The following is an 18,232-nucleotide window of genomic DNA, read 5'->3' as shown; positions in this document are numbered from 1 at the left end:
GTAACAGCCAAAGAGAGAAAGGAACAATACTATCCACCACCAGCACCCATTAACAAGACATTGGAGGTTGCAGTAACCCACAAAACACATTGTAATGTCTGCAGCAGGGATTTACATGAATTTATGTGCGCACACACACAGACACACACACAGACACACACACAGACACACACACAGAGCAACCATCTCATTATTGCACCACGTCTTTCTCCTCGACACCGTTTATTCCCCTAACACAGAGACAGATACGAAAGCATCCATCTCCAGGCCTGTGTTCTAGCTCACCTTTCTAATTCCATCAGCCAATGATGACAGCTAGGCAGCCGCCGCGGGAGATGGATGCAGGAAGGGAGAGGCAGGCAGTAAAAGCCTGCAATCCAAATGGTACCCTATTCACTATATAATGCACTACTTTTGACCAGGGCCAATAGGACTCTGGTCTAAAGTTGTGCACTATGTAGGGAATAAGGTACCATTTGAGACGCAACCAAAGAGAGGCGATATGTTTTTGTATGTGGCCGGGGAATTGAGGGAGAGTAAGTGAGTGAGTGAGTGAGTGAGTGAGTGAGTGAGTGAGACGGAGGGAGGGAGGGAGAGCAGACCAGGCCTGGCTAGAATAGGCTATATCAGTCACCGTGTCAGCCTGCCAAATGGGTTATGAGAGAGCAGCCGTGGCCTCTCTGTGGCGGCCCCCTGGGTATGGTGAGAGGAGCGCGCGGCATGTCCCCCTGAACCCCCCTGCAACATCACAGGACACCCCAGATACCTGATGGCCAGGCCAGCAGGATGTTCATTCTATATGCCTATACCACCGAGCGAGGGGAGGGTATTCCCATACCTCCAGCTCCGGTTACCCAGGCCTGGCACCCACTCAACCCCAGTAGAGAAAGTAAGCTGGGTGAGTTGGAAAGGATGCGGAGAAGTTTCATGTCAAACATCGGCATGTCACATGGATCATGTTTTAAGAGTACGCGTGGGAACGGAATGGGAAACATGGGTAGTATGGGAGGTGTGCCCAACGCTGGATCCATTTTCGGCCAAGGATCTGGACTGGAGTCACCAGCACCTTCAAGCCTCCCCGTTCCCTCCTCCCCATTCCCTCCTCACAAGCCTCCCCATTCCCTCCTCACAAGCCTTCCCCTGTTCCCTCCTCACCTCCCTCTAAAAACCTCCCTGCCTCCTCCTGTTCCCTACTCATCTCCCTCTAAAAACCTCCCTGCCTCCTCCTGTTCCCTACTCACCTCCCTCTAAAAACCTCCCTCCCTCCCCCTGTTCCCTCCTCACCTCCCTCTAAAAACCTCCCTACCTCCCACCGTTCCCTCCTCACATCCCTCCCAACTTCCCTACCTCCCCCTGTTCCCCTACCTCCCTCCCAACCTCCCTACCTCCCCCTGTTCCTTCCTTACCTCCCTCCGTACCTCCCTACCTCCCCCTGTTCCCTCCTCTCCTCTTCTCACCTCCCTCCCAACCTCCCTACCTCCCCCTGTTCCTTCCTCACTTCCCTCCCAACCTCCCTACCTCCCCCTGTTCCTTCCTCACCTCCCTCCCTCCCCCCCCCCCCTGCCCATTAGAACAGCACTCATGACCAAACAACATCCCCAGGCAATGGCCTTTCAGCACCATCTCCGATCTCCACCAGCCACTCACTGTCTGTCCTTTCGGGTCACTGACATTTTAGTGTACGATTGTCCCAAACAATGCCGCTCCTCATACACTACATGTTCAAAGCACTGCCTTCCACCACAGAGGCACAAAGGCAGCCTAAGCAGACAGACAGAGATGAGGTATGGAAATAAATACAGGGATGGTTGGTTGGTGTATGCATCACCTTCCCCTGCAAGAGAGTGTGGGAGTTAGATGACTTAATTTCACCCAGGAATCAAACAGCGTCTGAGGAGGCACGGAAGCCTTAGTTAATAATACATGTGAAACCCCCATAAGCTGTCAGACTGACAGTGGCCCACACTTAACACCAGACACTAAGTCTCTGGCTGAATTCAGGTGGTTTCTCCTTACTCAGCCGTTGAAAGGAAAAGTCTGAGACTGTGTCCCAAATAGCATCCTATTTCCTCAATAGTGCACTACTTTTGACCAGGGCCCAATGTGGGACGCAGTCAGATTCTGCACCTGTAGACCTCAGAGGAAGATGATTACCATCTGCAATTTGGAATATTTTCCTTTTCCCTTTTTCTTCACGGTGAAATCTCCCATGATCCCTTTTTCACGAGGGTGAGCGGTCTACCTGTACTAGCGTCAGGCTATTCTGAATAAGCAAATAGGGAGCCACCCGTTGGTCTGCAGATCATCGAAAATAAGGCAAGTTTAAATTTAACTTTAACAGACCGACCGAGGCGTCGGCAAGAATTGAGGGCTGAGGGAGTAATCTTCATTGGGTTAGGATTCATTGAACATAAGCTGCCCTACTGCTGCTGCTTTAAGATGGGTTCAGGGCACAGGAACATCTGTGCAATATAGTACTCTACTCTCTACTCCCCCTGCCTGGCCTCTGCTCTGTGTCTACCCTCTGATCTGCAGCATGTGTAGCCTGACCAGACCACCGCAGATCTGTGCTTTATGTCCTCGAGGTATAGAAATAGCCTGAGATATCAGATCCCCACTCGGTACATCCCAGCTGAAGCCAAGGGATGGGTGTGGAGGTTACAGAAACCTTTCAACCCCTTTGGACCTTAAAAAGGCAGACATCGCTCAAAGACGACAACAAAAACAACAGAAAGACTCCAACAACAACACTGACCCCTGGGCAATCCATTTAGGGCCTGGGGAAGGTGTGGGTGTGACAGGGACAACCACCCCCACAGCAGGTGTTCTCTCACTGAGGAACTTCCCGCCTAGTTGAAAAGGTCGGCAGAAGCGGGTCTCGATGCCAGCGCACCCTAAAGCATGAAAGGCATCTCCAACGGCAACAGAGGTCAGGGACAGGCAGCATTCCGCACATCCACACTACATTTTGGGAACGCACCCTAGAGAGGTCACATGCTGGTGACACTCTCAGGTATCACTGAGCAGTAAGGCCTCGTAAGATTACTGGAAATACACACACGTACACACACACAGTATAGTAAGAGAGAGTTAAGGGTGAAAATACAAAGATGTTCTTTTGGCTCCAAGCTGTTACCAGTTTTCAAGTAGCATCCATCCTCAGGGCAGCCGTAAACAGATTATCAGAGCAACAACAATAGTTGACATGCCAGGCTTTTCTAAGTCCAACCTCCACCCCATCCATCCCAATATACTGCAGAGGGGACTGGGAGGATGAGGAAGGGCTGAGAATGAGCAGTTTACTTTATTCAAAGCCAGATTGTTGTCTCTGAATCCTAATATATACCTTTTTTTAATATATATATATATATATATGAGCAGTGCCAAGTTCGGCAAGGAAGAGAGCATTCTCACAGTGTAGGATGCTTTGCAGAAAGACACTTCCAGTACCACACACACGCACACACACACACACACACACACACACACACACACACACACACATAATTTCAAACACACAACAAAGACAGTAAAAATCACACAAACAAAAGCACATTCCTCTGGTAGACTAACTGTGCTCCTGAGAAAAACAAAAGGTTGAAATAGTTGTCCTCTAGCAACCACAGCTTCGATTGGGCCTTACAGGGAGGTTATAAATCCAGTCTTGTGGTCTTCCTGACTTACAACCAATCGTTACAGAGAAACTTTCAGCACATCACTTCCACTGGTCACCCTAAATGGGATCCAATATGTTATATAGGGCTACTGTTGGGGTCATCAACGGAACTCGACATGTGTATTATCTGGAAATCAGAATGTTACTGACAGACTTCCAGTCTGTGGCATCGTGGATAGACTACCCATTTATCATACCCATGAACGCTTACAAGACAGTAATTCCATCTATAGATATCTGTATGCTCTTATCAGAGTACACTACAGGCTACAAATAATGTGAATAAATAGTTAATTATATAGGACTAGCAAGTAAAGAGCCCCACACTTTTTTTCACTAATCACCAGGAATTCCTCCCCCAAAATTCTTACTTTACAAAATCTTTTCCTAAGTATTCTCACGAATAAAGATTGTGTCTCAATGTAATCTAGGTATGACATTATTGTTATTTTCAAATAGTCTCTTTTTAGGCTTAGTTGTGGTCAGTTTGCTGTGTGCAAATTATTTGAATTATGTTCCGGCCCCCTGACCATTCGCCCTGACAAAAATCGGCCTGCGGCTGAATGTATTTGCCTACCCCTGCACTAGAGACTAGTAAACACACACCACACTCCTCCTGAAGGACAAGAATGCAAAAAATAGGATATATTTCCAGTTACTGAAGATGTTTTGCGGGAAACTGACAAAAACACTGATGTATAATTTGACCTCCCAGGACAACAAGCAAAGCATAGCAAACATGAAACATCATTAACCCTCTACCATCAAGCACAATAAGCATATACAAACATGAAACATCATTAACCCTCTACCATCAAGCACAATGAGCATATACAAACATGAAACATCATTAACCCTCTACCATCAAGCACAATGAGCATATACAAAAGGGAAACACAGGAGAAGTAGAGAGAAATAGATGGAGGAGGAGGAAAAAGAGAGACTGAAGATTGAGGGAAAGAGCCGGGATAATCGGGTAATCACAATACTAACCTGTTTCACTTCAGCAGGCATTGTTCAAATCCCTTTGTTTAACCTCCTCCAAAAAAAGGAAAACAATTTCCTTCTTTCTGAAAAGCAATTTTTTCCCCCTTTTGTCTCTAGTTCCTTATTTTCGTAAGCGCAGAGGCAGCTCAGAGGCAGGCAGCCATCCTTTCCCCACACTGTCGCTTGAGCTCTCCCTCTCTCGCTCTCTCACACACTTTAAGTCCTCTCAGAGAGGGAGCAAAAATGCCTGCTCTCTCTTCTGCTCAGTGGAGATACTGAAATGTTCAGGACAGTAGACTACAGCCGTATGGACAAACCAAAGACGGTAGTACGAATCCAGTGAAGGAAGGGAGCAAAACAAAACAGCACGCACAAACACTCTCTCTCTCAACAAAAGTTACCCGGAGAGGGGAACAAAACCCTGGATTTAAGAGAAAAGAGGGAAGGAGGAGGGGTGTGTGTGTGAATAGTTCCCAGACAGGCAGCAGTTGCCCTGTGTTGTGAGTGTATAGCAGCTTCAACCCTCTCCCTCCCTCTCTCCTCCTCATGCAGCATCTATGCAAAGGAAGTCCCTAACAGGGGAGTGTGGGGGGGGGGGGGGGGGCTGACAGACAGATGCAGCTGAAGCATACACGTACAGGGAGCCCAGCTCTGGCCCCACCCCATCCCATCAACATACCAAAGGAAGGGGGAGAGAGAGAGTTCCAAAAAATGTCCAGTTGCTAGGACCTCAAATAAAAAGTTAATCTAGACACCGTTGCCCTAGAGCACAAAAAATGTACCTAACTCGGCCTGAACTTCCACAAAGCTGTGAACAATCTGAGAGCCTTCTACGCCACCAAAAGGAACATAAAATTCGACATCCTAACTAGGATCTGGCAAAAAAATACTTGAATCAGTTATAGAACCCTTTGCCCTTTATGGTTGTGAGGTCTGGGGTCCTCTTACCAACCACGAATTCACAAAATAGAACACCAAATTGAGCCTCTGCATGCAGAATTTTGCAAAAACATCCTCTGTGTACAATGTAAAACACTAAATAATGCATGCAGAGCAGAATTAGAACGATACCGCTAATTATCAAAATCCAGAAAAGAGCCATTCAATTCTACAACCACCTAAAAGGAAGCAATTCCCAAACCTTCCATAACAAAGACATCATCTACAGGGAGATGAAGCTCGAGAAGAGTCCTCTCAGCAAGCTGGTCCAGGGGCTCTGTTCACAAACAGACCCCACAGAGCCCAAAGAGAGCAACACAATTAGACCCAACAAAATTGTGAGAAAACAAAAAGAGAATTACTTGACAACTTGGAATATATTAACAAAAAAAATCCAATTGGAATGCTATTTGGCCCTAAACAGAGAGTACATAGTGCCAGAATACCTGACCACTATGACTGACCCAAAATTAAGGAACGCTTTGACTATGTACAGACTCAGTGAGCATAGCCTTGCTATTGAGAAAGGCCACCATAGGCCAGTGGATGCTCCTCAGAGGAAGAAGGGGAGGACCATACTCCTCAGTGAATAGATAAAAACTATACTAAACTTTTCAGATAAAACTAAACTAAATATATTCACATCACCAAATAATTGATTAAAACACACTGTTTCACAATGAAGGTCAATAGTAGCCTCAACAGCACTCTCTGGGTTAGCACCATGGTGTAGCCGGAGGACAGCTAGCTTCCGTCCTCCTTTTGGTACACTTGACTTAAATAAAAAACCTTGGAGGCTCATGGTTCTCACCCCCATCCACAGACTTACACAGTAATTATGACAACTTCCAGAGGATATGTTGTCCATCAAAGGATCAGCGAATTAATATAGTACTGAAAGCATAAGCTACAGCTAGCTGGCAATGCATAAAACGCAGTGAGTAGATGACATAAAGAGAGAGAACGACAACAGTTGAACAGTTTTGAACAAATTAATTTCTTCAAAAATTAAGAAGCAAGAGAGAGAGCTATATTTCATTGTATTTTTTTTCACTTTCACTTACTTTGCTAATAAATGCAGCTAGCTAGTTTAGCCTACTTCAACAACCGGATCAAACAAAGAGGGATGCTATGTTACCCAGCTGGCTATGGCTATCCAACCGTGTAACTCTTCCAAGTCAGGGTAAGCTTTTGGTTTTTACTAACTTATTGCCATCGGGGCCCACCGGTGTAACTGCTAAACTGGTTGCTGTACACTGTACTACATAATTGTAACATTAGCTCTAGTAGCTATGTTGACGATAACGTTAGCTAATATTGTAACAACGATGTAGGCTGTGTGTAGCGGTTAGCGGCTATGTTATGGAGATTTGGCTTGGAAAGGTTTTTTCGCCTGGTCACAGACATCTGTTGTGTTGTGCACTAATGTCCACAAGCAAAGCGAAGAGGTGAGAGGAGGGGAGTGCGTAGATGCGAGAAGTAATTATACAACAAGTAAAGTCATCATGCTGTTCGTACAGTATGTGGCTGCTACGAAAGTGAACTGTGTTTGCGGGTGATCATGGGCGTATTCATTCCACAAATTCTGTTGAAGAGCATTTTTTAAACGGAAGCAAACGGGGAAAAAAACTATTTGGACTAATGATTACACCCTAGATCAGCTAGAAGCAGGCAAGAGTTTGCAAGGCAGTATTGAATGTGTGACTGTATGTCACCTTGATTACTCACATTTTTCTCTCAACCTGTGCATCTACGTTGTAAACTTTCATTCGTAGGCTAGGTTGTAGCAACTTCATGATGGGTATAGGGAAAATTATAAACTGGGTGGTTTAAATGCTGAATGCTGATTGGCTGAAAGCTGTGGTATATCAGACTGCATACCATGGGTATGACAAAATATTTATCTTTACTGCTCTAATTACGTTGGTAACCAGTTTATAATAGCAATAAGGCTCCTCGGGGGTTTGTGATATATGGCCAATATATCACAGCTAAGGGCTGTTCTTAGGCACGACGCAACTGAGCTGCACTTCCTAACCTCCTGCCAAATGTATGACCATATTGGAGACACATATTTCCCTCAGATTACATAGATCTACAAAGAATTAGAAAACAAACCCAATTTTGACAAACTCCCATATCGATTAGGTGAAATACCACAGTGTGCCATCACAGCAACAAGATTTGTGACCCGTTGCCACAAGAAAAGGGCAACCAATGAAGCATAAACACCATTATAAATACATCCCATATTTATGTTGATTTAATTTCCCTTTTGCACATTGTAACACTGTACATAGCCATAATATAACATTTGAAGTGTAATGTTTACTGTTTATTTCTGATAGTTTATTTCACTTGCTTTGGCAATGTAAACATATTTCCCATATCAATAAAGCTCTTTGAATTGAAGCTTCCCTAAAAGAGGGGAGGGCAACGTACACTGCAAGTTTTTACACACTCTCTCTCCCTCTTCATCCTTCCCCTCTATGCCTCTCTTTCTCACCAACTCTTTGTCCCCTTTCCTTCACTGCACTTGATATGAGGGGGGAAAACTGCTATAATACTGTGACCCACAGTGAGGAAGAATGTTAATCTAATCATGTAAATGTACTTGGCCAAGACTCAGACAGGATCTCAAGCAAGGCGACCTTTCTTTATAGGACACAACTTTGTGAAGGCTTGACTACACTTTGGAAAAAGGACCTAACACAAGAAAGGCCCAAATCTTCAGAAGAAAGGGAAATGGCTGAGGTTTGCATTCCCTAGCTGTGCATAGTATTATATTAGTTCACTTCTCTGTGGAAAACAACTACTTGAGTTAGTCTCCAAGAGAGACTATTTTACATAAAACTGCAGTCTGCACCCCGGCATTTTATGATCTTCAAATTACACACTTAATTATTTACCGACAACATGGCCTTTATAATACTCTCATATAACCCATGACACGGTGCGAGGCTTTCTGCAACACCGAGCAGCGCGTTAAAAACAACTTGTAAATAATCCATCGCAGGTAATCAAACCCAATTAGTCATTTTCTTGCCTGTCTGCCTGTCTGCCTGTATTTGGCTCGGAACAGATGGAGAAAAGGTTAATGTACTGCAACATGCCTCGCACTGACAGACACCTCAGATGAAGCTGCATCTGGTAAAATCATGTTTTCTGCTTCCCTCTTCAAGATGTGAGAAAAGGAGGAGGAGGAGCGGGAGAGAGAGAAGAGAAGAGTGGTGAGAGGCAGAGGGTGACAGAAAGAGAGACAGCGAGACAACGAGAAAGAGCGAAAGAGAGAGAGAGGAACTAGCTAAATCAGTTGACAAGCTTCGAGACACCATCTCCTGGTAAATGTATGCAGGTCTATCATTGAGGTTGGAACAGTAGCAGAGCCTGCAAAAGCGGAATCTTATGACTTTCAACAGTATGCAATTATTTCCAACAAAATGTCAACTCAGCAATATGGAGGATTATTATGTTGTCTTTCCATTTGTGCAACAAAGGGAATTTTCTCTCCCTATTCAGTGAAATAATAACATACAAGCCTGCCAGTGATTGGAAGGCTAAGAAAAGGGCAAGTGGCGTAGCATGCCTATACCATCTCAGAATGCTACTCCTCCTTAAAAGTCATCAATTAAACACCTCAATACTTGAACAAAATAATTTTGGCACTTACAGAAATTAAATTAAATCAAATGTTATTGGTCACATGTGCCAAATACAACAGCTGTGGACTGACTATACAGTGAAATGCTTACCTAAGAGCCTTTTCCCAACAATGCAGAGTTGGAGACTCTGGAGTTGGAGATAATTTATAGATCGGCAGGCGAGGGTGCTCTCGAGCGGCTAGATGTTCTTTACCATTTGGCTATCAGATTTGCCACCAATGCTCCTATAGGACACATCACTGCACTCTATACTTCTCTGTAAACTGGTCATCTCTGTATACCCGGGGCAAGACCCACTGGTTGTTGCTTATTTATAAAAGCCTCTTAGGCCTCACTCCCCCCTATCTGAGATATCTTCTGCAGCCCTCATCCACATACAACACACATTCTGCCAGTCACATTCTGTTGAAGGTCCCCAAAGAAACACATCCCTGGGTCTCTCGTCTTTTCAGTTCGCTGCAGCTAGCGACTGGAATGAGCTGCAACAAACACTCAAACTGGACAGTTTATCTCAATCTCTTCATTCAAAGACTCAATCATGGACACTCTTACTGACAGTTGTGGCTGCTTTGCATGATGTATTGTTGTCTCTTCCTTCTTGCCCTTTGTGCTGTTGTATGTGCCCAACGATGTTGGTACCCTGTTTTCTGCTGCTACCATGTTGTGATGCTGCCATGTTGTGTTGCTATCATGTTGTTGTCATGTTGTGTTGCTACCATGCTATGTTATGATGTGTTACTGCCATGCTGTGTTTTCATGATGTGTTTCTACCATGCTGTGTTATGTGTTACTGCCATACGGTGTTGTCATGTTGTGTTGCTACCATGTTGTTGTCATGTTGTGTTGCAATCATGTTGTTGTCATGTTGTGTTGCTACCATGTTGTTGTCATGTTGTGTTGCTGCCATGCTGTGTTATGTGTTACTGCCATGCTGTGTTATGTGTTACTGCCATGCTGTGTTGTCATGTTGTATTGCTACCATGTTGTTGTCATGTTGTGTTGCTACCATGTTGTTGTCATGTTGTGTTGCTGCCATGCTGTGTTATGATGTGTTACTGCCATGCTGTGTTGTCATGTTGTGTTGCTACCATGTTGTTGTCATGTTGTGTTCCTACCATGCTGTGTTATGATGTGTTACTGCCATGCTGTGTTATGATGTGTTACTGCCATGCTGTGTTATGATGTGTTGCTGCCATGCTGTGTTATGATGTGTTGCTGCCATGCTGTGTTATGATGTGTTACTACCATGCTGTGTTATGATGTGTTACTGCCATGCTGTGTTATGTGTTACTGTCATGCTGTGTTATGATGTGTTACTGCCATGCTGTGTTATGATGTGTTGCTACCATGCTGTGTTATGATGTGTTACTGCCATGCTGTGTTATGATGTGTTACTGCCATGCTGTGTTATGATGTGTTACTGCCATGCTGTGTTATGATGTGTTACTGCCATGCTGTGTTATGATGTGTTACTGCCATGCTGTGTTATGATGTGTTATGTGTTGCTACCATGCTGTGTTATGATGTGTTACTGCCATGCTGTGTTATGATGTGTTACTGCCATGCTGTGTTATGATGTGTTACTGCCATGCTGTGTTATGATGTTGTGGCGAAATCTGCACGGAGCCTTCACCGTGCACTGCCAATTTAAGAGTGCATGAGCAGTAAGGAAGGAGGAAATGAAGAGAGCTCATTCAGCTCTTTGGGGAGGGGCTCTTTGGTGGCGCGACAGTTTGATTGTGTGTGCTGTGCTGCAGAAGTTTTGTTTGTTTTCAGCGTGTGTAGTTTAGAGTGTTTAACTCAATCATCGGTGTAATCGCTCTAGGTCGTGGTTGTTTTCGTTTGGGACCACGCCCGTTATGGATCGCATGGATTAGTAGCAACATTATTGCGAAGCTTTAACATACAAACCAACAAACCATCGGACAGTCAGACAGTACACCTGCACGCCTGAAGACCACAGCTAAGATCTCTCTTGTTCTCTTTCTCTTTTTCTCTTCCCTCTATCGTTCCAGTGCTTTACCCTGCAACAGACTCTATATTTTTCCAATGCACTTCCCATTGAAGTTCATTAGAGCTGGACTATTATTGCCCTGCCAGAAGTATTTGGACATTTCAGTTAAAAGGGAGGTTGCTTGCAAGTTGTGTATTGTTATGTGAACTGTATTGAGGTGTACTAATGACATGTGGCCGAGAAGACTGTGGACATTTTTAAGGCCTTTGTTGTGTCGATGAACACCCCCCACATTCATACCCTCTGCACTCATCCACTAGAAAATAATACAGATTATTGCAAATCCTATGTTGATGACTGGGCTCGTTCTTGTATGAAGTTGCTGTTGAATTGCTCTGCCATTATTAGTATTAGTATTATTGTATGAGGAATTCTTGTTTGGGTTACCCCTGTGCTGTGATGTGGGTTTTATATGGTATGTATTCTTTTTTCTCTCCACTGGCTCTCCACTGTTACTGCCATGCTGTGTTTTCATGTTGTGTTGCTACCATGTTGTTGTCATGTTGTGTTACTGCCATGCTGTGTTATGATGTGTTACTGCCATGCAGTGTTTTCATGTTGTGTTGCTACCATGTTGTTGTCATGTTGTGTTGCTACCATGTTGTTGTCATGTTGTGTTACTGCCATGCTGTGTTATGATGTGTTACTGCCATGCTGTGTTTTCATGTTGTGTTGCTACCATGTTGTTGTCATGTTGTGTTACTGCCATGCTGTGTTTTCATGTTGTGTTGCTACCATGTTGTTGTCATGTTGTGCTACTGCCATGCCGTGTTATGATGTGTTGCTACCATGTTGTTGTCATGATGTGTTACTGCCATGCTGTGTTTTCATGTTGTGCTGCTACCATGTTGTTGTCATGTTGTGGTGTTACTGCCATGCTATGTTATGATGTGTTGCTACCATGCGTGTGTGTGTGTGGCGTCAATATGCATGTCTGTGTGTATTTTGTGTGTGTGAGCGTATGTGGATGTGTTTAACTATACTTGTGGGGACCAATTGGGGACATTTTGTTAGTCCCCACAAGGTCAAATGATATTTCTAGGGGGTTTAGGGTTAAGGTTAGAATTAGGTTTAGGGTTAGGAGCGAGAGTTTGTTTTAGGATTAGGAACTAGGGTTAGGTTTAGGATTAAGTTTAGGCTTTCGGGTTATGGGTAAGGGTTAGGTTTAGTGTTATGGGTTAGGGAAAATAGGATTTTGAATGGGACTGAATTGTGTGTCCCCACAAGGTTAGTTAGACAAGACTGTGTGTGTGTGTTGGAGTGTCAGTGTAGTATGTGTGAGTGTGTGTCTAGTGAGTTTGCAATGACCCAGTGCAAGGGACAATTACGATAAATAAATCATAATGGGGGTCAATGTAAACAGTCCAGGTAGCCATTTGATTAACTGTTGAGCATTCTTATGACTTGGGGGTAAAAACTGTTGAGGTGCCTTTTGGTTCCAGACTTTGCATTCCTGTACCGCTTGCCATGTGATAGCAGAGAGAACAGTCTATGACTTGGGTGTCTGGAGTCTTTGACAAATTTTAGGGTCTTCCTGTGACACCGCCTGGAATAGAGGTCCTGGATTGCAGGAAGCTCGGCCCCAGTGATGGGATTTCAACCCCAGCGATATACTGGGCCGTACGCACTACCCTCTGTAGCGCCTTGCAGTCGCATGCAGAGCAGTTGCCATACCAAGCAATGATGCAGCCAGTCAAGATGTTATCAATGGTGCAGCTGTAAAACCTTTTGAGGATCTGAGGGCCAATGCCAAATATTTTCAGCCTCCTGAGGGGAAGCAGGCATTGTCGTACCCTCTTCACAACTATGTTGGTGTGTTTGGACCATGAAAGGTCCTTAGTGATGTGGACGCAGAGGAACTTGAAGTTCTCAACCCGCTCCACTACAGCCCTGTCAATGTTAATGGGGGCGTGGTCGGCACTCCATTTCCTGTCATCACGATAACCTCCTTTGTCTTGCCCACATTGAGGGAGAGGTTGTTGTCCTGGCATCCGGATTAGTGTCCTGCTACTTGAATGTGGCAGCTCTAGCCTTTAGGTCGGTGCAGATGTTGCCTGTAATCCTTGGCTTCTGGTTGGGATATGTACATACAGTCACTGTGGGGACAACGTTGTTGATGCACTTATTAATGAAGCCAGTGACTGATGTGGTAAACTCCTCAATGCCTTCGGATGAATCCCGGAACGTATTCCAGTCTGTGCTAGCATAACAGTAGTTTAGCATCCACTTCATCGGACCACTTCCATATTGAGTGTTTGCTTGTAAGCAGGCATCAGGACGATAGAGTTATGGTCTGATTTGCCAAATGGAAGGTGGGGGAGAGCTTTGTATACCGTCTTTGTGTGTGGACTTAAGGCGATCTAGAGTTTTTTTCCCCCTCTAGTTGCACAGGTTAGATGCTGGTAGAGATGAGGTAAAAACAGATTTCAGTTTTCTTGCATTAAAATCACCGGCCACTAGGAGCACGCCTCAATGAGCATGGTCTTGTTTGCTGATGGCCGTATCCAGCTCGTTGAGTGCAGACTTACTGCCAGCATCTGTTTGTGGTGGTAAATAGACAGCTGAATATGGCCTAGGTAAATAGTATGGTATACAGCTTATCATGAGGTATTCTAACTCAGGCGAGCAGAACCTCAAGACTTCCTTAATATTAGAGATCACTCACCAGCTGTTGTTAATAAAAGAGAGACACCACCCCCCGACCGGACTCTGCCGTTCTGTCCTGCCGATGCATAGAAAAATATATTATCTATGTCCTTGTTCAGCCATGACTCTGAGAAGCAGAGTATATTACAGTTCTTAATGTCCCGTTGAGATTGAGAGGATCTGCAGAGAAGAATGGGAGAAACTCCCCAAATACAGGTGTGCCAAGCTTAAATCACTGCCAAAGGTACTTCAACAAAGTACTGAGTAAAGGGTCTGACTACTTATGTAAATGTTTAAAAAAAGAAAAATGTCTAAAAAACTGTTTTTGCTTTGTCATTATGGGGTATTGTATAGATTGATGGGGAAAAGGCTGTAACTTAACAAAATATAGAAAAAGTCATAGGGGGCTGAATACTTTCCGAACGCACTGTAGAAAACGATGGCGGAAGCATTATGTACCAAAATGTAAAAAATATTTAAAAAATACACAAAATAGCGTAAAACGTCCACCATTCCCCTGAACATGCCAAAGCAATCAACACCTCCCAACAAATCCCTTTTCCCTACTCAATTTCACAAACCGTTTCTCACTCCTCCCCCCTCTCTCCTCCCTTTCTTTCTATGATTGTGTGTGTCGGTGTTGGAGCCCCCAGATTGCCCAGGTCTGGTTAAATGAGGCACTGGGAGAGAAAGACAACAGTAGTAGCTCTTATTCTCTGACACATTCCTCCTCTGGCAATAATCATTTCCAAAGCTGCACTCAGACACATAGAGTGTGAGACAGTCCGCATTCCAGACCTCACTTCTGCCACTCTGCCCTGCTGTAATGACTTCATGTGCAAAGTCAAGAGGCCCTGGGTCTGCTGCTGGCCAAAAGCAGTGCATAACTTGTCCTCTGTCACCCAGACCCACACCAGCCCCAGTCCCAGACCTTCTGGATGGGTAGAAATGGTGCATGCAATGGGGTTACCATGACAGGGCTACATGACTGATGTGACAGGTATACCTACAGAGCGCCTGGTACACATAAGCTGCTGTCACTGTGAATCCACTCACTGCCAGTCTCTGTGCTGCTGGCAGGTTGGCAGATGGCAGAGCCGGGGTCCCTCACTGCACCTCTGGCCAAGCCACGACCATATTGGTAGACTAAGCGTTCATAAAGTGAAGAGCAGTGGTTCCCAACTTCAGTCCTTGAGTACCCCCAACAGAACATGTTTGTTGTAGTCCTGGGCAAACATACATGATACAACTCATTCAGGGTCTGGTGATTCGTTGACAAGTTGAATCAGGTGTGCTTGTCTGACAAATGTGTACTGGTGTAAAGGATCATCAAGGTTTAAAGCAAGGCAGACACCAACATGTCTTAAATGTGTACTTCTTGAACCCAAAATATTGTCAGAATAAAACTTCTGGTACTGGTTTGCTGTGCCATTTACATGCTTGTAACTCATGTAGTAAAAATGTCGCACCAGTACCTGAAACGTATTAGCATAATTAAATCAAGGCTTTGAACAGCCAAAAACCTCTAAACTACAAAGCACATGAAGCATTCTAACTGTTTTCAATTTAGACTTCCAATCAGGGGAGGGGGGTCAAGGTCTGGCCATGTTTGGTTAAATACGCAACTAGTCTGTGAGGCAGAAGGTCACATTCCTGGAGTGGCACTGGCTCTAGTAAAGGAGAGAGAGCGGGATATGCGTCAACAGCAACCTTGGGAAAATCCTCTGCATTATCATTAACAGCAGACTTGTACATTTCCTCAGTGAAAACAATGTACTGAGCAAATGTCAAATTGGCTTTTTACCAAATTATCGTACGACAGACCACATACTCACCCTGCACAACCTAATTGACAAACAATCAAACCAAAAAAAGGCAAAGTCTTCTCATGCTTTATTGATTTCAAAAAATACTTTGACTCAATTTGGCATGAGGGTCTGCTATGCAAATTGAAACATACGACATTACAAAATCCATGAACATAAACAACAAGTTTGCGGTTAAAATGGGCAAAAAACACATTTCTTTCCAAAGGGCCGTGGGGTGAGACAGAGATGCAGCTTAAGCCTCACTCTCTTCAACATATATATCAACAAATTGGCAAGGGCATTAGAACAGTCTGCAGCACCCGGCCTACCCTACTAGAATCTCAAATGTCTACTATTTGCTGATGATCTGGTGCTTCTGTCACCAACCAAGGAGGGCCTACAGCACTACCTAGATCTTCTGCACAAATTCTGCAAGACCTGGGTCCTGACAGTAAATCTCAGCAAGAGCAAAATAATGGTGTTCCAAAAAAGGTCCAGTAGCCAGGACCACAAATACAAATTCCATCTAGACACCATTGCCCTGGAGCACATAAAAAACTATACATACCTTGGCCTAAACATCAGCACCACAGGTAACTTCCACAAAGCTGTGAACGATCTGAGAGACAAGGCAAGAAGTGCCTTCTATGCCATCAAAGGGAACATAAAATTTGACATACCAATTACTAAAATTACTTGAATCAGTTATAGAACCCATTGCACTTCATGGTTGTGAGGTCTGGGGTCCGCTCACCATCCAAGAATTCACAAAATGGGACAAACACTAAATTAAGACTCTGCATGCAGAATTCTGCAAAAACATCCTCCGTGTACAACGTAAAACACCAAATAATGCATGCAGAGCAGAATTAGGCCGATACCCGCTAATTATCAAAATCTAGAAAAGAGCCGTTAAATTCTACAACCACCTAAAAGGAACCGATTCCCAAACCTTCCATAACAAAGCCATCACCTAGAGAGAGGCTCTCAAGAGAAGACAGGCTAAGTGCACACTGCCCACAAAATGAGGTGGAAACTGAGCTGCACTTCCTAACCTCCTGCCAAATGTATGACCATATTAGAGACAGATATTTCCCTCAGATTATACAGATCCACAAATAATTTGAAAACAAACCCAATGTTGATAAACTCCCATATCTACTGGGTGAAATACCAGTGTGCCATCACAGCAACAAGATTTGTGACCTATTGCCACAAGTGCAACCAATGAAGAACAAACACCATTGTACACTACCGGTCAAAAGTTTTAGAACACCTACTCATTCAAGGTTTTTCTTTATTTTTACTATTTTCTACATTGTAGAATAATAGTGAAGACATCAAAACTATGAACAAACACATATGGAATCATGGAGTAACCAAAAAAGTGTTAAACAAATCAAAATATATTTTATATTTGAGCTTCTTCAAATAGCCACCCGTTGCCTTGATGACAGCTTTGAACACTCTTGGCATTTTCTCAACCAGCTTCATGAGGTAGTCACCTGGAATGCATTTCAATTCACAGGTGTGCCGCCTTAAAAGTTAATTTGTGGAATTTCTTTCCTTAATCCGTTTGAGGGTCTAAAAGTGTCTTATATGGTGAGCTACCGAATGGCTAGGACAGGCAAGCCCCATACTATTGTGGTGGACTTAATTCTTCCTGACATTATTGGGGGAAAAGGCCCAAAACACTATACAGACAATGACTTCATCAAACAACACTGTTTCACGAAGAATCAGTGACATGGCAGGAGATGTTTTGAAACAATTACTGCATCACGTACAAGGGGGTGAATTATATGCGTTACAGCTGGATGAGTCAACAGAGATGGCGGGCCTGGCACAGCTTCTGGTATACGTCCGTTACGTTTATGGGGGGTCAATTAAGGAAGACATCCTCTTCTTCAAACCACTGGAAACCGGGACAAAACTGAGGCTCTGATAAAGAAGTTGGAGCTCATTTCGGTCTGCATTAACAAGGACATTGTGTACAAATGAACTCAAGCTTACTGACAATGTCAAATGTGATATAGAGAAGCAGCTGAGTGAACTGGGTGCGCAATTACGCAGGTACTTTCCCGAAACAGACGACAAAACAACTAGATTCGTTATCCCTTTCATGCCCTGCCTCCAGTCCACTTACCGATTTCTGAACAAGAGAGCCTCATCCAAATTGCAACAAGTGGTTCTGTGAAAATTGAATTGAATGAGAAGCCACTGCTAGATTTCTGGATAGGGCTGCGCTCAGAGTTTCTTGCCTTGGCAAATCACGCTGTTAAGACACTGATGCCCTTTGCAACCACGTACCTATGTGAGAGTGGATTCTCGGCCCTCACTAGCATGAAAACTAAACACAGGCACATACTGTGTGTGGAAAACGATTTAAGACTGAGACTCTCTCCAATACAACCCAACATTGCAGTTATATGCATCCTTTCAAGCACACCCTTCTCATTAACCTGTGGTGAGTTATTTAAAAAATGTTATGAACAAATAA

General features: G+C 44.1%; 1 protein-coding gene across 50 annotated transcripts in view; it reads right to left on the bottom strand.

Annotated features, from left to right (window-relative positions):
- arvcfb (ARVCF delta catenin family member b) overlaps positions 1-18,232 on the bottom strand; it is a 310,170-nt gene that overhangs the window by 146,071 nt on the left and 145,867 nt on the right. For 16 of the 50 annotated variants that reach the window (XM_021621908.3, XM_090190991.1, XM_090190982.1 and 13 more), the window contains exon 1: positions 4,670-6,063. The exons of 31 other annotated variants lie outside the window; for them this stretch is intronic. In XM_021621908.3, the coding sequence (XP_021477583.1) occupies positions 4,670-4,690 (21 nt within the window). In that variant the 5' untranslated portion in view covers positions 4,691-6,063. Of the gene's footprint in view, positions 1-4,669; positions 6,064-18,232 lie in introns of those variants that run through there. 3 more of the 50 variants (XM_090190978.1, XM_090190984.1, XM_090190990.1) reach the window with 2 other exon arrangements.

The sequence above is a fragment of the Oncorhynchus mykiss genome, chromosome 11 (genome assembly GCF_057628025.1).
Source record: "Oncorhynchus mykiss isolate SJ-2025 chromosome 11, ASM5762802v1, whole genome shotgun sequence".
Classification (NCBI taxonomy): Eukaryota; Metazoa; Chordata; class Actinopteri; order Salmoniformes; family Salmonidae; genus Oncorhynchus; species Oncorhynchus mykiss.
This window is presented reverse-complemented; position numbering and strand designations above follow the sequence as displayed.